The sequence below is a fragment of the Meleagris gallopavo genome, chromosome 6 (assembly GCF_905368555.1).
Source record: "Meleagris gallopavo chromosome 6, MGAL_WU_HG_1.1, whole genome shotgun sequence".
Classification (NCBI taxonomy): domain Eukaryota; kingdom Metazoa; phylum Chordata; class Aves; order Galliformes; family Phasianidae; genus Meleagris; species Meleagris gallopavo.
In genome coordinates, this window is record NC_139409.1 from 25,824,297 (window position 1) to 25,847,236 (window position 22,940).

Consider the following 22,940-nt stretch of genomic DNA (forward strand, 5'->3'; position numbering starts at 1 on the left):
GTGCTTACTGAATTGAAAAATAAATATAATATTACTTTACCCCAATATGAATTTGTATTGTAAACATCTGCAGTTGCTTTTGTTTGTAAAATAGCTGGCTAAGCTGTTTCCCATTCAATTTGAGTCCTGTGCTTCATGCATTGAGATGGAATGAAATTCTTTAAAAGTCCCAAGACTCATTGTACTGTGTTTGTTCAAATCCAATAGAAATTGAACATACCTGCAATTTTACGTGCTCCTAAGGAAAGAAAACCAAGTAAAAAGGAAGGAGGAACACAAAAGACATCTACGCTCCCAGCTGTACTTTATAGGCAAGTAATGAAGTCTTGACAGAATAGATACATTTTTTATTAAGTTGCAGCTTCAAAAAATTAGTAAGAGAAAATAGTTTGTTTAAATTTTGATTAACAAAATGTTTCCGAATTGTCTTAAATGCTTTACTTCTGAAGGCTATGTTGAGGAAATAATCATTTATTCCCCTTAGCATGCATCAGTGAGCTTTTCCTTTGCTAACATGATAGCAGTGCTTTGAGAACAAAGGTAACTTTACAACTGATAGTCTTTTTTTTTAATGCATGATACAAAAATTTTTAACTGGTTGTCTTGTGCTTTTCAACGTAATCATCTGTATTGATTTTGCGAACAGTGCTGCTACTGTTCAGTCACTGGCTGGGTGCATAATGTACCTATCATATCTTTATTTTTTATTTATGTTTTATTTGGACAGTCAAATGCTTTGGGCTATCTTGTTTTCCAAATTTCCCTACTTGTGCTTTTTTTTTTTTTTTTTTTAACTTTTTCCCAAGTAAACATTCACTTATTCTGTTACTGTACACTTTATTTCACCTGCTGTATGTTACAAAGCTACTGATGAGATTTTAAGTAACCTTAAAGGTGGATATATACTAGGATATCTCAGAACATGACTATACTCTTGAACATATTTATCTTGCTGCCAGCTGAGAAGTGGCAGTCAGTGGCTTATGGAGAGGGCAGCTGTCATTCCTCTAAGAGGCTGAAATCTTGAGAACATGTGAGAGGGGTGAGGATTTCACAATTTTACACATGTAGACAAACAATGGAAGTTACATTGGGTTTCATTCACAGTCTAGTCATTCATCTCCTCCTATAAGGAGATCAATAAACATCTGATTCTTTGGAAATAATTGAATGAAAATGTTAATTCCATTAAAATAATAATAATGAAATGTAATTTCCTACTAGCTGGTATATTGCCTACTGTAATAGCAGCGCAGACCTGTTTTGAGGTCTTTGCATTATTGAAATAAGTTTGATTACTAATACTGATAATAGCAGTATAACTTCTCTGTTTAAGTATTTGGATGGCAAAGGTAGTATTCTTTTCCATTTGCTATTGATATGTTTTGTTTGATTATCAAGCAATTACTTACTGGTTAAAAGTCCTTTAAAAATTAAATTGAAGATCTCTTTATTGTTAACTATATTAGGTGTCTTTTATGTTTTACTGTATATAGATAGAAGTTCCATAAAAGTAGTTATGCACTTAAATGAAAGTAGTTGCCACATGCTGATATTGAAACTGTCATTTGTTCTTTGTAATTTCAAATGTAATTATGATGTTTTTCTACTGCCTACATTAAAAAGTTGTGGAATTTGCAAGAAGAATCATGATCAACACCTACTGTTACTGTGTGACACTTGTAAACTCCATTACCATCTTGGTTGTCTGGATCCACCTCTTACAAGGATGCCCAGGAAGACCAAGAACAGTTACTGGTAAGAATGCAATTGGTGCTTTATCTTACATTACATCTGTACTTAAAGTAGAACATAAACATGAACTAGCTAGCAAATTGTTTGTTTTAAATTTTGCTATCTTAGGTGGATTATTGTATTTTCAGCAGTGATAACTGAAGGTAAAATGTAACATGGCAAAGATTTTTCATTAGTATCTTCATACAAATAGGTTATAGCTTTACTTTTCTTAGCTTTTGTGTTCTGTGATTACTGACAATGATATGTAATAATAGTAGAAAATCACAGGAAATGAACAACTTGGTTTTGTTTGTCTCAGGGCATAGATACACAGCTCTTCTGTCTAGATCTTTAAGAAAATACTTGTAAGTAATTAAAAGTAAACTTGTTAGTGGTAGATCATTTTATGGCAATATAGGAAATCACTTGAGTTAACTCTGTCTTCTGCAATGGCAAAAGCACATGTGTAAATGTACTTACTACAGTTACGTTTCCATGAATTAAAATTATTTTTGTGGGAGTGGAGCAAAACAAAAGCTAAGTGTTATTATAGAGAATTGCTAAAGTGTAGAGGTGCTGATTTCTAATTATACTAGAATTAGTGTACTACTCGAAGTGTGTCAGAAACAGTTTTTATCTGGAAAGAATTTAGTGTACAGCATCTCTAGGAATTATCATCACCTAGTGTGAATGTTAAGATAGCAGATGAGTATACTAAGAATTCCTTCTGAAAATACAGTGTAGTGATTATAATCAAGAAAACTCTGCTTCTATTTTTCTTAATACGTCACTTACATTTTTCTTTAGACTTCCAAAGAACATCTAAATAATCTTTTTTGCATTATTTTGATGACACATTGTGTGCAGATGGTGGCTGATACCTGAAATGGGAGGTCTCTTTTTTTTCTTTTTCTCTTTGATTTATCATAATACAATAAAACCTGAATTTATACTAGTAAACTTAATAATTTGAGATTTACTTGAAAAGCTGAAAAGCTTAGATTCACTCACTAAATTTTTTCTGGACATAGTTTCTCTTAAATTATTCAATACAGTCTATGATTTTGGACCTCTGGGTATTTTGAAGAAATTCTAATCATATCTTTGGTCAAATTTATGAAGCAGTTACATGGAAATTTTTTACAGGATGTTCTTGATTTTTTTTTTTTTTTTTTTTTTCCTCCTGCTTTTTAACTTGAGTTGAAAAGATTCACTAACAGCCATTGGTCAAAGATGTGAAACTATAATTGTCAATAGGTGTTAAAGACAGAATAGGACAGGTAGCACACACTGTTATTTCAAAGTTCTGACTTATCTTTGTTCTTAATTCATGCTTCAGTTATACCTCAGATCACAGAGTTTGCTTTTACTTCTAATTAGCTAAGACTTATTCTAGAGAGTGAGATTATAGCAGACAAATTGATCTGTATTGATTACATTCTTTTCATCATTTACATGCCTTTATGTATTCTTTTCAGGATCAGTAGAGAGCATATTGAATGAACCCTTAATCTAAGTTGGAGTTCAGCAGGTTTTTCCCTCCTGCTGTTGTGAATAAATTTTTAATCTTTTGATTAAGCAGTGAATAAAAATGTAGATTTTTTTGATGTACTTTTCAGATATTTCTGTAGAATATAATGTGAATTTAAGCAAAAGGGTTAAGTAAGAAAATGACTATTGCAGGAAATTCCTTGAAATGTTAGACGGGTTGAAATATTTTAAGTGATTAAAAGTATTGACTTTAATCCACATTGAAAATAGGAAATAGTTGAAAATAATTTTCTTGATTTTTTTTTTGTTTTGTTTTGTTTTCCATTTCATTATCACTGGTAATAATTTACTTTATAGTTACTAAATTAAGCCTTTATAAGAGGTTTGGCAACACATTAGCTGTCATATAATTTATGCCTTTATATTTATTTAATCTTTGGTTTAGAATGAGTTTATTCCATGTGCTTTTTTTTTTTTGAGAATACTAGATGATCCAGCTTATGTCTGTGCCACTGTGTTGATTGGTTAATTGTTCTTTATTTTTGTCCATTTCATGCTCACTGTTTTTTTTTTTAGGAATTTACATTGCGACTTACAAAAGTGGATTTTGGAATTGTTGAAATAAATCCACTATTAAATGTAAGAAAAAGACTAAAACCATGGTAATATTTAAGGGCTAATTCATTAAACAAAACCCAAATTATAATTTCGAAGTATTTCTAGATGTCTCCACAAAGATAATTTCAAAATGTTCCTTCTACTTGTTTTATTGGTAATGTAGGCCTTAAGTTTTTCATTTTTATCTATTTCTAGGTTCTATTCATGCTCTTATTTTCTAAACTTTGTGAGAAGAAAGCACTGTTTGGTCTTAAGGTGCTTATGCTTACCCTAAAGTAAAATGTTTTCATGAGATTTAAAACTTTTTGTGGTATGAAAAGCAACAACTTGTATCTGCATCATGGAGTTATGGTTACCATGGCAGTGTTACCTTTCTTGATGAAGGGAAATGTTTTTTGTATGACCAATAACCAGATGTCTGAAGATTTGAATAATGCCATTATTCATGGGAATGAGATCTTGCAGTACCTTCATTTAACTTTTGTTTAAATTTGGCATTTGTATTTGCCTTTGGAAAGATGTAGAAGGCTTTTTTTTTTAGTTGTTTTCACATAAAAGGAAGCAAGAAGGCAGCATTATGATCAGTGTGAAAGCTCTCAGAATTATGTCTTTAATGGTCATTTAAGGAAAGTGTAAAGTCATATTTTTGTTGAGTAGGTTTTTGTGTTGAAAGTGTTTTTTTGGCTGTCAAGTCTCTTGTCATGATTAGTTGATGTCCAATAATGTAATGGATTTTACCTTACTCATACTATGGAAATTTTTACAGTAAGTTTGGAAAAAGTACAAAAAAGCACATCTGAAACATAGGAAACTTCTGCTAAGCCATGCTGCGATGCTTTGGTGTAAGACATGGATAGTATGCCCAGAACATTATGTTCTGTTATGATTTCCTGTTTTCTACAGGGGGCAAATCTGTTTCAACATTTTAATGTGCAGCTTGGAGTAAATCACTTGCTGCTTTGTGGTTCACACTGTGGACTATGGAACATGGTTACTGCATTCTGCTCAGATGAGTCCAGAAGATTATTACATTTAACTACTGATTCTCCCTGAGGCTAGATTAAGCAAATCCAGAGTAAAAGCAAAACAAAAGCCATGTACAGAAATAGAATCTTTAGCACTGTTGTTCCTATTAAGTTACTTGTGCTGCATAGCAATACTTGCTAATTAAGACATAGTCTGAACAGATGGAAAGATGACCTGTTGTGATAGGTTCTCAATTCACTGATTGTCATTGAAGAGACAAAATAAAATGAACATGACTTTAGTATTGCCAGAGAAGGAATGGGAGTTCTGTGCTTTCTATGAATATATTGGAATTAAATAGCAGAATGGAAAAAAGGAGTGCTTTAAATTCAAGAACCATGTTGAAATAAACCATAATAGGAACTGAAAGTTAAAAAGATTGTTTCCAACATAGAAGACTGTATTTCTGTAATAGCTTTTCTGTGGGCCCTTGGGATCTAACAACAAAACAACTTTATAGCTTGACTGCTTTATAAAAGGGTTGATAAGATGTAGTTACCTGTGATAGTAGAGGCTATTTCAGTAAATTAAGAGTTTCCTTGGAAGTTCGTGTTTGTAACTTTTTTTTCCCCTTCATCTTTTGTGTATTAGTAAGGTTTTGTTCTGTCTGTTTACCCCCTGTCTCCCAACATGCTGTGGTTTTGCAGCTTTCTTTTTGTATAACTTCCTTTCTTCTTTGATTGCTGTGAGACTTTTACCACCTGTTTCAGAGTAAGCTTTGTCGTAGAAATGGAATTTCACAAACCTGCAAGTAGTATCTTAGCTCTTGGATTAAATGCTTATTATCTTCTCCATCAAAATTACAGTAACATATTTGTGTTTAAATAGGGCCCTAAATGATTTTAGTTGTGCTTTCCATATAAATGTGACTGATGCTGCAGTGTTAAAGAAGGGCTGACTTTCTTGTGTTTTGTTAATAAAATCTTCACAAGGTGATAACTTTCCTGCAGTCTGCCTTGTAGTACTTCTGTTTTTCTAGATCAGTAAATGCCACTAGCACTATCATGTATCCTGTTTTTAGTGGTCTGAAGTGCATTAACGATAAGAAAGAGATTAATCTTCATAACATTATAATGCAGCAGCAATTATTGTAGTTTTACACATAGAAAAATTAAAGCAGAAATGTGTTGATTTTACCAAGGTCACACTAGTAATGACTCCCTCAGTCCAGGATGAGACCCTCTGCAATTTAACTTGTCAGCCACTGGTTTGTCTAGCAGACTGCGATCACTGCCAGTAGCTATAAGTATAGTCAGATGTTTAATTTGATTTGATTCCTATTGGAATAGACTGTAAGACCATCAGTGGGATGGACTTCTTTTTTGTGTTTTTTTTTCCAGTTGGTATGTTTAAAAAAAAAAAAAAAAAAAAAGTTATGGAAACATGCATCAGAAGCAGCCTTCGTGAAAAATGCAGTATAAAGGCATTTTGTATGTAGTATTTGTGGTACTTTTCTGTTGAGTTGAACAGGAATTGGAATTAGGACTAAAAGCAATATACCATTAGTCAACAATGGCATTTCAAAATAAAGACAAGACTGTTAGTTTTTTAAGATCAAATGAGTTGATATTACAGGAGCAAAATTGTTTCTGTTGAACATTCATAGATAAAGAAATCAGTACATACACAACATTTGTTCTTTTAGTTTGTTGCGTGATGACCATGACTTCTCTCAAGTGTTCATTAACATTTAACTACAAATAACGAAGTACATTTATTTTGGTTTGTCTCCTTGCAGAGCAAATTTCCAACTTCGTTTAGATAATGTATGTATTCCTTTTAATGCCAATCAATAGCAGGACATTTTTATTTTTTAGTTGACACAATTAAAGGAATATTTTGAATATACAAAAACGGTGATGATTTAGAATTTGCTTGAAAGGATTTATAGTTTGCTGAATTGAAAAAGTATATGTGAGGAAAAAATGCAAATCCTTTATCATCAGTTTACCCATCCTCCCTCATGGTTATCATTTTTTAAATTTTCATTTAACATATTTTTAGTTACCGTCTGCATTTATGACTTTGTGTAAATGAATCATTTCTGCAAATGAGAACAAAACCTGATGACTTCCCGTCTTGTTATTTCTGTCTTGGAGCTTGCCAATAGCATTTCCTCAGACAAGGTACATTTTGAAATTCAGGTTGTGATTAGGTACTTTCTCAGAAATTCAACAGGCATATTTTTTCAAGATTGTTCAAAGATTGTTAATGCACAACTTTTTCTTAGTTTTAAAATCTTTTCCCTTAGGAAATAGTTTTTACAACTGATTTTCAAAATGGATATTTTTTTCTAAATCCCTGCTGCTAAAGACCACTCTCATCAGAATGATGTTATCAGCGTATCATTGTAGAGATTAAACTACAGCAGTGTTTTCAATAATTGATAGATTACAGATCAGTGAACACAGTTAAAAATAGGGATATGGTAGAATATAAATACTGAAACAAGATTATATTCTACTTCTAAAATCTTGGTACAAATACAAGTACTGTCAGGAAAGAAAAGCACAGCAACAGAGTGTTTTGCTGTTTTTATGCGCAGATGACTAAATTATCATGCCTTTGAGAGATTCTTTTAGTTGCTTACTGACTTCTTTGAAACCCAAACACTTCTCTCTTTTTTTTTTTTTTTTTTTTTTTTTTCCTACCTCAAAACATTTGCTTTTGCACTTTTGTGACTGCAGTTTTAAATAAAAAAATCTTTCACTTTGCAGGCAGTGCTCAGAGTGTGACCAGGCAGGTAGCAGTGACATGGAAGCTGATATTGCCATGGAAACCTTACCAGATGGGACCAAAAGATCACGGAGGCAGATTAAGGAACCAGTGAAATTTGTTCCTCAGGATGTGCCACCAGAACCGAAGAAAATTCCAATCAGAAATACGGTAAATAATAGCTGCGTTACTGTTATATGGCTTTATATTCATAATAGTTTTGTTTAAAATAACTTATCTTTTGGGCAACTTGAATATTATATAATAATTTTAAATATAAAAATATGCATATAATAATTTTTATTACTTATGTTGAATAAGGCTTTATTATGTGCGTTAAAAATGCAGTTTTGCTAAAGTAAATAATCATGTGTGATACAGAATTCTGAACTGAAGAGTTGCGCAAGCTTTTCCAGTCATCTTGGTCTCTAAGGCCCTTGTTAATTACAGAAAAACAGAAGGTTCTGTTTGCATTTAAGCTTATTCTTTACAAGTGTTTTTTTTTTTTGCCTTAATAGTGCAGGCACTTTGTTCTCATATGCTCAGGTAGATATACATTACAATTGAAAAGTAATTTGTTTTTTTGTGTGTGAATAACCTGCAAACTCACTGCATAGATTATCACAAGACCTTGTATGTCACTTCCTTGTCACTGTGTTTGCTCTTAACTTTCCTGTTGGATGGTGCTGTGAGATTTTTTTTCATTCATTTTTGTTTGTTGATGGGCTTTGCTTTTTTTTGCTTGCTTTTATTTTTTTTTAGAAAAACTGTTGCTTCTTAGGCTCAAGAAATATTTAACTTTTTTTACTTGAGAATAGAACTTAGCATTAATCTCTGTATTCCATTGTGTTTTTCTAGTGCTCTACTGCTTAAAATTTTGTTCTACTCATGCAACAAGGTTTTTTGTGTGATGTGTCACATCACTTACAAAATGTACATAAATGTTATCAAAGAACTTTTTGGTCCAGTTTAGGGAAGAATTCTTGTTCGAATGACCCTTTTGTCATTTGTAGTTATTTACATGTAAACTGTGGTACTTCCAAAATACAGCCAATCTTAGGATATACCTAAACCCACTCAATTTAGGGTTAGATACACTTCCTCTGACATGTAGTGGGTTACATTGGTTAGAACTTCATTTTCCTCAGAGGCATTTTCTAACTTCTGACATTTGTACTAATCGTTACACCACACTTAACTCATCTGTGTATACCTTGATGGGATTAAGTAGGTATTTTTCTCCTAAATGTTTGGTTTAAATAAATTTCAACATATATGGAATGTTTGGGCTGCAGACTTGTTTTACACAATAGCTTCCTTTTCCTAATCTGTGACTAAGAAGAGCTTTAAGATTAGAATCGTAGAATCATAGAATAACCTGAATTGGAAAGGGCCCATGAGAATCACTGAGTCCAACTCCTTACTCAAGCCAAAACAATTAATTTAGCTATAACTATTTGGACTATTCACAAAATTAAATTTTATGAATATCTGAGCACCTACAGAGCAGAAACTTTTTTTTGTTCCCTTTCTTCTCATTGACTGAAAATTCCCTTTTTTTTTTTTTTTTTTTTTACATGTGAGAATCAGTAGATTCTTAACAGTTGTCTGGATGAGTTAAACTGGCTGTGGTCATGTTCATACAGAAGAGGGATAATCTGGTCTTCCTGTTAATTGAAGTCTTTATATCTCTTATTTTTCTTCTTTCTCTTTCCCATGTCTAAATCTAATATAGTGGTCGGGGTTAGAGATTCATGATTATGGGAAATAAAACTAAAAGTATTGCAGGAAAGGCATTCCAACTAGGAATAGAAAGGTGATGTAAAGCAAGATTGTTTTCCTACAGAAAGACTATGCCTTATGTTGTGAGTTTATGATTTTTGTTATTGGTATTCCATGTCATGACATCAGTAGTGCACTGGGAGTTGAAGCTAATGCTGTAGTTCTGTGGATTAATAGTAGTTCCATGTACCTTTCTCAGAAGAGTAGGAATGAACTATAGTTCTCAGAAGACTTTATGATTCCATTTCCATTTTCCATTCAGAGGGAAAGATAAAACTGACTGAAAGTCACAAGACTGTTCTCTTTTTGCTTGTCTCTGTGATGAGTGCTCCCTAGCTGTCTTGCCTGTACCATTAGAGTAACTAGGCCAAACCGAGTTTATTACTTTGTTTATGTGATATTGGCCAAGTTTCTTCTGTGCTAAATGTAGAGAAGTTTGTGTAGTTGTTCTTAAGTGATGATCTGTCACTGGTGCTGCATGGGAATCTGGTACGTCCCCTGTTAATGCACATGATGTTATATAACACAGAGCTAAAAATTACTCTGAATGGGCTAATATGTTGGAAAAGTGCAACATTCCACTGCGGAGGAATTATGGTTACCTGTCTGATAAGTACTTTGTTCCTCTGTTTGAATTTTTAGGGTGTCTTGCAGTTCTCTACAGTCTTACTTTTCTACAAAACACGAATTTGAAAGTTATGGTATCCTGTTATAAAGTTACCTCTGATTTAGCTCTTAAGCTATGATTGTTTATGATTGTTTAGCTTTCCTGTACTGGGTTTGTTTGTTTTTTTTTTTTTTTTTTCTCTTTTTCATTTCACTAGCATTGCCTTTTGCTTAACTGTAGAAGAGAAGCTTCACACTCTTGATACTTTGCTTGTTTCTTTTTCTGAACTCTGCGGAATTCTTTAATGAGACTGATACATTGAGGTGGTGTAACAACATGAGAAGTGTTGATCTTAGAAGACATAGTAGACATTTCCAAGTTGTATGAGATTCCCAGCTACCTTCTTTGTTAGAAAGGAAAGATTTTATCTGACTATGGAGAGAACTTCTCTGTGGTATGGTTTAACAATGATGACCAGTTATTTGGTGTCTCTTTTGTGTATTTCTTTTTATATTTACTTGGTGTAAATATTTTAAAATACAGAGAGGAAAAAAAAAACAAATAATTTGAAAATATGTTCACTTCACAGTTCTTTCATCTTAATATCTCTGAACATTTTATTCAATTTAATTTTGTTTTGCAAGAAATTGGCAAACCCACTTACCTAGCAGTGTGTAATCATCTTTGTTTACAGTTATAATCAACAAGTGCAATTAGAAACTGTTGAATTGTGTATTTGCTGCTCTTAAGGGAATTTCTGTGTGTTTTGCATAAACTTATTTTCAATTGATTCAATTGTGAGAAGGCTTTTGTTTTGTTTTGGTGTTACTACATACCCAAGCAAAGAGAATGCATCTTACCTGTTTGGATTTAATTATAGCCGTTTATTACATTTGACTTTTTTTTTTTTTTGTTGACACAAATTGTGGGTAAGCTCTACTACTTTTATTTTGATAAATTTGGATTAGGTAGTATTAACTGATATCCGTAACAACTTTACATGCATGACAGGAATAAGCGATTAACTAATTCTGTAAGTTAAGTATATGTAATGCTATACTGTATTAAATAGACTGCCTTCTTTCTAAATTTTATTATTAATTTGTCTTGCAACTCATATTTGGTAGACATGATAAAATGCAGGCTTTTCCATGAATAATTGTAACAGGTTTTTTTTTTCGCATTTCCATCTGGCTATGAAGAATAAGATGACATTTGAGAAATATTAAGAATTATACTATTGTTTCTCATCTGATCTACTAATGTTTATTTAAGTTCTGCAAATATATATGCGTATGTATGTATGTGTGTGGATATATATATATTCTTTTTTTCCATCAAAGCTCCTGAATTCAGTTATATTGGGGATTTTATTTTCCACAGGGAAGTTCTTTTTAAAGGAAAAAAGAAATTTGTTTTTCCTTTTTTTTTTTTTTTTTTTTTGGTACACCTTCCAATATTTTTGTTTTGCATTATTCTTAACAATGACTAGTTATCTATTTAACTTCTGTAACTATCATCTCTTCTACTTTGCTTTGTCTGAACTTAGAAGTATTTTCAGGGTATTCTCATTTTAAGTGTCTTAACTGCTTAGCCTTAAGTCTGTCTCAAGATGCTTCTTAGCAAAGTTTCAGAATGGGATGCTTTGTGTTATTTTTAATGAGGTGCCATTTCTTTCTTTCTTCAGTCTGCTTGTGCAGAAACTTGGCTCATAACTGGGCTGGGAAGACCTGTGAGTTACGCTTTTTTTCCAACTGGTTGAGAGGGAGGTGGAGACTCTAATGAAAATTTATGTTTTCTACTAGGACTACACTGTTCAGCCTAATCTTAAATCTGAACCGAGAGGACCAGAGGCCAGTGGCAATTGGGAATACACTGGTATTCACAACTTCTATATAACATTGAGGACTCAATATCCCTCTAGAATTTGGAAATGAGAGAGAAGTATGACTGGAGAAGGCTATTTAGAGTCAGGATCACGCTTCTCGCTTGTGCAGTTCTCTAAATTTTGTCAGGACAGTATTTTGCATGTACCGTACAAATTACCTAATACCGTGTAAATTTTTAAAAACAACTCTGTAAATGTACTCTAATATTTCAGTCTCTTAGGTTTCATATGGTTTGGGGTATTTGTATCAAAGAACATTTTTATCAAGAGCAACGGTTTCCAAGTAAATGAGACAGCAGTGAGAATGTGCAGTCCTTTGGACTACATTGTTTTGAAGACAGTGCCTAGCATGTTGCAAGTGAAAGAGGAAGTTCATGAGAACACATTTCTTGCTTTAAACTTGCCTTAAAAGGTCATGTAAGATCATATATAAACGCTCAAAAGTAAATTTAAAAATCAAAGTTCTCTGAATCGAGGTCTAAGGAAGTGTTTATTGAGTGTGAATAGACTAGGTGTTAGGTCTTTATTCTATGGTATAAGAGCTGAATTTGCAGACAGAATATAAGCAGTGTTTTTGCTTATACAATTCAAGGCTTATTTAGTAATCTTAGTAATTGTTTAAGCAATTTTCTGGATTTCAGTAGATAACTTTTCAAACTAGTTCTATTTAAATCCATAATCCTTGTAATTCCAATTTCATACTTGTATAAGCTTCATAAATCATTATTGCTGCTGCTAGTGAATAGCTAATTTGCATAAACTGAGCTATCTAAGCATTGTTGTTGGTTTTTTTTTGTAAAAAAGCTGAAGATGTGTTTTAATGTTTGCTCTCAATCTATAGTTTTTTCATGTTGGATGTTTTTTTTACGAAGATGAAAAGAAAAGACTGTCTAATAGTGTATGTTTCTAAGAGGCACAGCTAATGCTTTAGAGCAGTAAGCTGAGAGATTAATGCTGTTCTTCTATACAATTATGTATGTTCAGTTTGAGAGCCCTCATAAGATTATCCTTATTAACACAAATCAGCTTTTTATAAGTTGCAACTTCCTTTGATATCCTCAAATGAAAAAGAAAACACAGGTCATTGTTCACCCAAGTTGTCATCAATTAAATAATTTTGGTAGTCTGGTATTGTACTTCTTTTCAAAATGAGTATGCCGCTTCTGTCCCTTGAAGAAAAATATCTCTAAGTATAATTTCAGTAGTTCTTTTACTTGAAAGTATCCAGTTTATCTGGTATACGTGCTGCCTTCTGGCAGTATAAAGGAGTTTCTGTAAGAAAGGTCACATCTTTTAAAGCAAAACTATGCAGCTGGGGCTGGCTGTGTGCTGTAAGAGGTGGTAGGGAATGCTTTTCCTTGTAATTCTGGGTTACTCTTAATGAGCATATTAGCATTTGTGTGTGTGTGTGTATTGATTCCATTTTTAGTTCCTTTTAAATGCAAACATTTGCCTACTGTTGAAATGGAGAAGTTGTCTTTTTGTAAAGGATTTAGGACATCGGATAGTTTCTCAAGGGATTTAAAAATGATTCCATCTTCTGATTTTCTTATTTTCATTACTTGAAAACTGAAAATCTGATAACTTTTTTTTTTTTCTGTAATCACTCTGTATAAAATCCAGTGAGCAGACAGTGGCTTTTCTGTTAAGCAGTAAAAAGTCAGTGTTTTGGGGAAAAGAATTATTTTATTTGCCGCTAGTATGCTGTTCGTTGTTTGGAACATGAAAGAAAACAAATCTGTGCCTGAGGGGCTACGCTTTTAAGTAGATTAGTTTTTAAAAGGAAATAAAAATACTGACAGAGCACCTACAAACTGTCTTCAGCTTAGGGAATTATTGTGTGCTTTGCTTTTGTTTTACAAATAAATAGTATAATTTAAGAAATATTAACTTATTCTGCTTTTGTTTGAAATACAAAGAGAGGAGTAATTATTTTTTTTACTACATGTATTAAAAGATAAACAATTGTTATTTGGTGTTTAACTGAAGTATTTTAAGCAAGTTCTTTCCAAATGTCTATTGCGTAATTTAATTACGTGATGTCATAGATACAAGTTTTGAATAAGGGATGGTTACAGAAAGAAAATAGGAAAAACATTTCCAATTTGAGTGTTCAGGGCTTCATAGAATCAGCAAACGATATTACAACTCTTATCTGTCATGTTGGTTGACATTGTCAGTGATTGATCAGCTCATTGAAGTTTGAGTAGAATTCCAAATGAAGCAACTATCATCAGGTAGCTGTGCCTTTCCAGTATTCACCTTGGAAGTTGCTGTTAATTGAACATGAGAAAAAACTAAATCAGGAGTTCCTCAGTTTTCTGAAACTACAGGTGTTTATAAGAAAGAATGTTGTAAATCACCTTTATTTTTTTTTTACCCCTCAATACTAAATACTAAAGTTCAAACCAATCTATGGCGTATCAGTTCAAACATGCAGAATCTAGACCTATCAGCCTGCCAAATACATGAATACTTGACAGTTACTGAGATAGTTATGAACTATTTGTTTGGGCTTGAAAGACACAAAGTAAAGTAGAGTAATGCAGCTCTTCAACAACATTTGAAGTGAATGCACTATATAAAATTACTTGGGGTTGAGGAAGGACAAGTTGTTTGTTTTTAATCTTTTGATTTACATTTTTTAGAAACAAAATTCACAGGTAACTTTTTTTACGTCTTTCCTATTAAAAATGATGGACATAGTCTAAATGATATTTGGATGATGTAACCATAGATATTTGGCAATTTTTCAAGTAAGACCTTGTTAAAGTAGGCATTTAAGTTAACTTTTACAGAAAAGGACTTTTTTCACATCAGCAAACTGACTTGTTTTTTCAGGTTTTTTGGTTTCTTTTTTTTTGTTTTTGTTTTGCCTTTTTGCCTTTTGGATGTGAAGTAGTCCTTCCAATTCTGAAACTCTTATATTGAGTTCTTAGAAACAGTAATTCAGTGTTAACTGCCAGTGATAGTATAGCTTCACATCATAGAGACAGGAATGCTGGAAAAATTTCCTACAAAATTTGTTGCAAGAAAGGAAACTAAAAAGGGCCCCCCCTTTTTAGAGGAAATTGGAAGTCTCTGCAATTAAACTTCGTGGTTGACTTGATTTGTTGTTTTAATCATATATTGATTTACTGCCTTTTTTTTTTATTGTTTGTCAGTTCTCTTTTTATTACTGTCAGCTTTACAGAAAATTAAATTATTATTCCAGAGATACATTTTGATGAATACCAAAATTTACCATTCAAGGTATTCACTTTGATCTGTGTTGAGCGAGTGTGCCATCTGGTGTCTAAATTAACTGTCCTTACCTTTATTTAAAGTAATTTTATGCCTCTGTGATTCCATCAGTAGCTTTTTTTTTTTTTTTTTCATTAAACAAAACAAAGTCAAAAGCGTTTTTCTGCAACTGTCTCAATTATAGCTTTTCCATTGGCAAAGGGTATTGGCAACGTTGAACTCTTAATGAAGATTGGGGGACATGGATTAAAAATTATTGTCTTTGTAAAATGTGGAAGATCACATTAGCTGGGAGCTTCAACTTTTTTTTTTTTTCTCAAGCTTTTGAAAACCTGTAGTTTGCTTTATGTGTGTTCTTATTATTTCATTAAGTTACTCTTCTTCTCTGAAAGTGTTAGAAGTTTTCCCAGTTCTTTGTTCAGAAAACATACTCATAGTTTATAAAACTCAGCATTCCTTTTTTACTCTGTAATGCAGTGTATTTGATAGCATTATTGAAGATTCATCAGTGATCAATGGTACTTTATGTTTATTAGTAGTCTTTTATTCATACCTTGATACATTTGTTTATGTAGACTTTGGATGTTAATATATATGATTTCCACATAGGATGTCTCCAGACTTGAGAAAACAAAGAAATTGTCATTGTACCAATAGTGTTAAGAGGCAGGTATGTGTTTAGTAGTGTATTTTGTAATGTGAACTCTGTGACTAGTTTTGAATTTCTTATATGAAATTATCAGACAAAAATGTATACCTTCCTAATGGTGCCGTTATGTGATACAGTGTGCCTCAAAACTCCAGGAGTACTTGTAGTAAGTACTGAACGAATTTCCTGTGCTCACCATTGTACAGAAAAGTATTATTTTGTGGTGCCATCACTATCAGTTATATTAGCAGCTTAGTGACAAAAGGAGCCCTATGAATACAGCAGTGTTACTTCTTTGAATTCTTTGACAACCGAGAGGTACAGAAGCAGCAGCATAGTAAAGAGCATAAATCCTGTCTACTAGCAGAAGCAGTGAATGCAAATGTAGTGAAACATAGTGAAATTTGCACAGATATAACTGCATAAGCAGATGTACTGGGCCTCTTTGCAGTGCTTATGTGCAAACATGAAGAGAAATTCTAACCAATTAATGTAGTAAGCAAAGGTGAAACTGAGAGCAGACCTTTCTTAAGTGCTTTTAAATGTCATTGTGCTCTCACCCCTCATGTTTAAATACATCTTCTCAAACAACTTTCTGGAATTGTCATTCAGAAATTGCCATTGATTTACTAAAAAATAAAAAATAAAAAATAAAAAATGAGCTGATCAAATCCAGAACCATTCTATTTTGCTTTCACGTTATGTATACTTGAACTGTTACTCTCCATATCTGCTGACCACAGATGATCCCACTGTTTCATTTATTTTCAATTTCTTTATAATGATGAGAGATCCTTTGTATAGAAAAAGTGACAGTGTAAGTTTTTATCCTCCTGTTACATTTCAGTAAATGCTTAGCATTTAATAGGAGTGCACATAGTTGTGATTTTTAGGGATTGCCATTTCCTTTTGAACAGTTCTGAATTCCGTTGATTTTCCTTTTCTTCATGGGAGAGCAAAACTGCTCCAAGAGAACATTCTTCCTTCTGCTGCTGTCTTTGAGCAGTTTTAAAGCGTGCATCTTGCAGACAAAGGAGTGAGGGATAATGATGTGGTTTGCTGACAGCCGTGGTGGTCTGGGGTCATGTATGCACCAGTTCTGTCACATTCAACGTTCTGCTTTCACATTTGCAAACTAACATAGCAGCTTGCTGTGTCTATGAGTGATGGCAGTCTATTTCCTTTGCTGCTGCGCTTTGCTGCTTTGTTTTCTTTACTGCTTTGCAAACAGATTATCTCCTTTCAGTGTCTGGAACTGATCCCAGGTATAGGATCCTGTAAGAATCCTAGACCTTAACAAAAGTATTTATTTCTTTCATGTATCAAATTCATTTTTTTAATGAGAATTTTCAAAATTGTCCAGTCAATATATTTCTTAATGTTCTTTATATTTCATATTGTTCTCAAGTTGTTACTGAGTTGCTTATAAATGAAGGAGCTTACTTGAAAGTGAAATTTAGCGAAATTTTAGCTTTTCCAACTTGATAATAGAAACTCCCACATCAGTTTTCGCTGAAGACTTCAGAGAAGTTTCTTCCCCCTGTTTGGTTGACAAACTGATCCTGTTGTTGGCCAAATTCTCTTTGAACATTTGTTGCTTCATTTTGGACAGGTTTATTAACTGTCTGATTTTGTAAGGAAGTGTTTTCAGTATAATACTTCCTTCTTTGGGTTGGAATCCACATTATCTACTGATTTCTTGTCTATTTTAATACCTTCTTAACATGCACTCCTAGTTCTGAATCTTTCACACATTTGTTTATGCACTGTACATTATTCATTCAATATGGCAGTATCCTGCTTTTTCAGCAATACATGTCCTGATATTTTGAATTCCCTAAGCTGATGTGTGTTTCCAAACCATGACAGTAGGCTGCTGCATACAATAGGTGGACACAAAGCACAATGATGGCTGAAATAAGCCCTTTTTTTTTCCTGTATCTTTGCCTATGATGGCATATAAAAAATGTTACTTGTACTTTTATTATTTAAATTTTTTTAATCTAATTTTTTACATGGCAATTATAGTATCTTCCACTTGGTTAAAAAAGTATTTTATCATTACTGAATTTGTAATCTATGTATTAGTTTTCAAAATGGCATTATTCTAATCGTACATATTGTCTTGCCTGCTTAAACATCTAGAACAAGGACACTGTATACTGGCATGCAATTTTATACTTTTTATTTTTTACACAGCTGCATTCAATGGGGCCTACATGGCTTGAAATTATTGGAGTTACAAATGTTCATAGAGCTCACGACAGAGGATGGAAGTAGTAATGCCGGTGGTTAATTTGGTTGGAGGAAAACTTTCAGTTTAACTTATAATTTACTGTGACTTTAGGTATTTGTATATAGATGATGCATATGCCATTTTTAAACATATAAGGTAGAAAATATTTTTATTGCTGTAATAGATTTTGTATGCACTGTTACACCAATATTTCTAATATTACATTAATTCAGATACTTGTAATGAATTGATTCTTTCAGATTTAGACTGATAGGTATATGCTGTGAGACAATTGCAAGGATTGCTCACGGATACTTTTCTCCTTTAAATTCATATTTTCTATGCTCTCCCCTTGGTTCAACCTGGAAGACTGTGAAATCTAGTGAAAAATGCATCACTTGGAGATTAAGGCGATTTGAACTGTGATTGTGCACTTTTGTGTAGAAAGAATTTGCAGTAATAAGCTTGGAAAAGTTGGTGTAGATGTGTCAGATATGAGAATAATCCAGTAACAGTGATCTAAGAAAACAGCTGCTTTTTAATAGAACGTTTTGAACTCCTTTGTTGTCTTCTGCTTAGATTTTTCATCCCAACATTTAATTTTAACAAACTTTTTAGAAGGGAAAAATAACAGTTTGTCATGAAATCAAGTTAGAATTGTAGAATGACTCAGTTATGGAAAGCAATAAATGTCAATTGTGACTGCATTACTAAATGTGTTTTAAATAATAATTCAATATAATTTAATTAAAAATATATTAAATAACAATGACTGTTTCAAAAGTAATGCCTCTGATTTTAATATGTTGGCCCACAATGTCAGAGGGAGATGTTGGTGGTATGACAGTAGAGGTTGAACCTTGCCACCAGTATTCTGTTACATTTTGTTGTTGTGTGATAGATTGCAGCAGAGGGAGAGTCTGACCAAGTGACTGACATGGAAGTGCATATGAAGCAAAGATGTGTAACTGAACTTCTCACATAGAGAAAAAGGGCACTCATTGACATTCATTGCTGATTGCTGAATGTTTATGGAGACCAAACAGTGGTAGTGAGCTCCCTGAGGAGGTGTGTGCTTCAGCAGTGGTGACAACAACAGTGGGTCACCTCTGCTGGTGCAGATGTAATTTTACTAGTGTGGCATGTTCATTGCTGACAAAAATGCTTAGCTAATGATAGTGCCTATGTTGAAAAAGTGTGTTTTGTCACAGAGAATTTGCTCTATCAAATAGTGTTACTGTACGTTTTGTATCAATTGTAGTTTCCATGGAAGTAAGAGGTATTACTTACAGAGTTACCTATGTGTATTTATGTGTTAATAGGCTGTTACTTTGAAATACCTAAAAAATGACTTGGAATACCAAGTCTCATGTTGTTATTGTGTCCTTAAATTTTTCTGATGGAATTTATTGTTGGAATTAAACACAATACATATGGCTGCAAGCTTAGAATATGAGAGCATTCCAGTTTATGTATCTTCATTTATCTGTGGAAAATAATATTTCTTACAGGGCATTTAAAGCTCTTACTGTCCTACAAGTTTTTAACAATTGTCCTTAGGGAAATGTGAAAGAAAATCCTAACAGTAGTTACTCTTTTAAGAAGACATAAAACAAATCAGTTGTACATTTCTTTGAAGCTCCTTTTACTACAGAGTTAATTCTTATTCAAAAGCAGAGAAAAGCTTTGCAAACACTGTGTAACTAACTTAAGCAGGTACAGTCTGCTTATATAGAGTTATATACTGCTGAAGTGGCAGTATTATTTACTCTATAGCCAAGTTTCAATGTGTATAATAATGTAAAGTACTGAACAATCTTATTGTGAAACTAGGAAAAATCCCCTCTAAGGAAAGCTAAGCAGGAAAAGCATTATATTATTAGCTTGTTGGATTTTGTTTTACTGTCCAGCTGCTTCTTAACTGTTCTGAGATTGTTCTAAGATTTTGTTCACTAGTGTTTTTTTGTATTGACATCAAAAGTAGCTGTGTTAAAAATAAGTGAAATGAAAAATTAAACAGCGTGCATCTTTTTTTGCCACATGGCAAATGATTTCATAGATGATTATTTTCTCCAAGAAAAACAAGCATTTTGAAGTTCTTTTTAGAATTAATTTTGAAGTATGAGACGTTGTTAAGTAGAATTGTCTGTTTTCTACGTCCTACTGCGTCTGTTCTCATTTTCTTAAATAAGGGGAAAGTGCGATACTACCAACTTAACAGCAATTTATATTGTTGCTGCTTCAGAGATAAAGTACTGAGTGAAACTAGATTTGCTTGTGAGTTGCATGTAGTTACTTACAGTTCTTTTTAAACCTTTGATTGTTGATGCAGTTTATGGATGTGTTACTTTTTAGAATGACTTCCTTAACACTGTAGGCATTTAATTTTTTTCGCGAAATGCAATACTGAAATTAGTTCTGCCTCTCACATTACTCATCTGATCTGTTTTGTACCATTTTTATGTTGGCATGTAGTTAATGCTGTAGATTTATAGAGTCATAGAATACTGGAGCTGGAAAAGATCTTCAAGATCATCTAGTCCAACTGTCTATCTACCACCAATATTTCCCTGCTAAATCATGTCTCTTAGTATAGAATCATAGAATTGCCTAGATTGAAAAATGATCTGCCTCGTAGCTGTTTTCATCTGTCCTACTGTGTATCTCAGCATATAAGAAACTAAAGCTGATAAAATGTATTTCAGAATTTAATTGTCCTAGTTAATATTGAAAACATTGTACAAAAGCATATCCTGTACTGAAATATAAATTAGATTACAAAAAGGCCAATTTAATAGTGTGTCGTGATTTTAAATGACCAATTTTTAATATATATAAATTAAAAAAAAAAGTCTGATATGTAATATTCCAATGTAACAAAAAAAAAAAGCTTATGGTATATGAAGTCTTGTGATCCCAGAAATTTCTGTGTACTCTGATATCATGTATTAATTTAGTGTAATAAAGTGTTCATATTAAATTTAAACTCATGCATTTTGTAGTTGGATAGTTCATGAAACATCTTCATGAGACTATTCTGAAGATAGTGTTCTTTAGAATTATATTTTGTATGCACAACTCAACAAAATTATTTATATTTTCTTTTTGGCCAATGCAGTACATTTCTCTAACATCTGATATTCTAGTTTTCCCTTAGTAGTTCTGTAGTTAATTCTTGAAATGATTTCATGAGGCATATTTTTGTTGATGTTTTGAGTAATAAATAAATAGCCGAAATGTTCTTTGTTACTTTATATTGAAATCTAAATATATTTTCTTCTAGAGAACTAGAGGACGAAAACGAAGCTTTGTGCCAGATGAAGAAAAACCTGAGGTTGGAATATAGTGTTTTGATTTTTTTGTTTGTTTGTTTTAAACACTTTCACAAAAAAAAATTAAACTTTGGGTTGAAATGTTACTTACAGTACTGTAATTGAAAATATTTGCTTTCTTCTCCTTCTTTCCCCCCATTCCTCTCTTTTTGTCTACTATTATGACAGGAACGGATTCCCAGAGAAAGAAGACAGCGGCAATCTGTTCTGCAAAAGAAACCCAAATCAGAGGACTTAAGGACTGAATGTGCTACGTGCAAAGGGACTGGAGACAATGAAAATCTAGTCAGGTAGGTTTGATGTTCTGACCTTGAGGAATTACAGTTCCATCTTCATCACTTTGTTTTCATGATTTTATTGAAGAAAATGTGCTTATTAAAAATATTTAAGAGAAACATTAGTTCAGAAACATTGACTTAATTCACTTATTGACCTGCCAAACATGTTTACACTGTGGATTAAGATGTAAATAACCAAGATAATCTGTTTTTCTAACACAAAGGAATTAATTTTCTCCTGCCAGGGTGAATTGTCAATGTTTTATAGCAGGTCAGAAAGATAAACCAGCAATTTAATGATAGTAAAGCAACAGGACTATCTTAAGACTAATTAAATTAGTATTATCAACAATTTTATGAGTTAAAGTTTGGATTATGAGTAAATCATGTTTTAAAAAGGTATTAATGCTACCTCCATTAATACAGATCATAAAAGGGTTTGATAATCATATTCCTTATCTGAAATAGAGCTGGAAAAAACCCTCTTGAGTGGTGTTCTAGTAGGTGCAGGAATCTAATTAAAGTGTAGAATAGCTATTCAGTGGCAGCTACTATTGACCACAAGTTTCGCTGATTTAAACTTTATATCTGGCTTCCTGACCTCTTTGTGAAGCTATAGAAACTGCTCATAACTGTTGAAAGAAGAATAATGGAGCTTAGCAACCAGAAAACAAATTCTAATTGAATCTACTGAACTTTCATTAAAATGATCTCATAATAAATTCAGATAAAAAATAGCATTATATTTAGGTCCTTTATGATTCAGATAGATTTTTATGGAAGAGGTCTCCTCTTTCAGGACAAATATAATTGGTATTTTTAACTGTAGGGTTTGTTCTAAAATGTATGTTTTCATTTCATTCAAGGAATCAGTTATAGTGAAAGTCAGAATCAGTGATAAATGCAGACAAAATGTAGCTTTAGAATTATGATATATCCCAGATACAGATGTCTTCTGCTGAGATAGCTTATTTTATATCGTGATTGTAGCATATCTCGTACTGTAAAAGTTGATGCAATTTTACAGGTTCACAGAATCATAGGGTTTGAAAGAGGCATCTGGAGATCATCAAATCCAACCACCTTGCTAAAGCAAGTTTGCTTCAGTAGGTTGCATGGGAAAGTGTCCAGGTGGGTTTTGAATATCTCCAGAGAAGGAGACTCTACAACCTCCCTGAGCAGCTTGTTCCAGTGCTCTGTCACCCTCTAAGTAAAGTTCTTTATGTTCGTATGGAATTACCTGTATTCCAGTTTGTGCTCATTAACCATTGTCCTTTTACTGGGCCCCACTGAAAAGAGGCTGTCCACATCCTCTTGACACTCATCCTTTAGATATTT

At 32.7% G+C, this 22,940-nt stretch overlaps 1 protein-coding gene across 1 annotated transcript in view; it reads left to right on the top strand.

The window, feature by feature from the left end:
- PHF14 (PHD finger protein 14) overlaps nt 1-22,940 on the top strand; it is a 174,235-nt gene that overhangs the window by 60,242 nt on the left and 91,053 nt on the right. Inside the window, exons 13-17 of the mRNA XM_085226963.1 lie at nt 208-311; nt 1,627-1,758; nt 7,590-7,758; nt 21,276-21,326; nt 21,493-21,614. Coding sequence (XP_085083089.1) covers nt 208-311; nt 1,627-1,758; nt 7,590-7,758; nt 21,276-21,326; nt 21,493-21,614 — 578 coding nt within the window. The remainder of the gene's footprint in view (nt 1-207; nt 312-1,626; nt 1,759-7,589; nt 7,759-21,275; nt 21,327-21,492; nt 21,615-22,940) is intronic.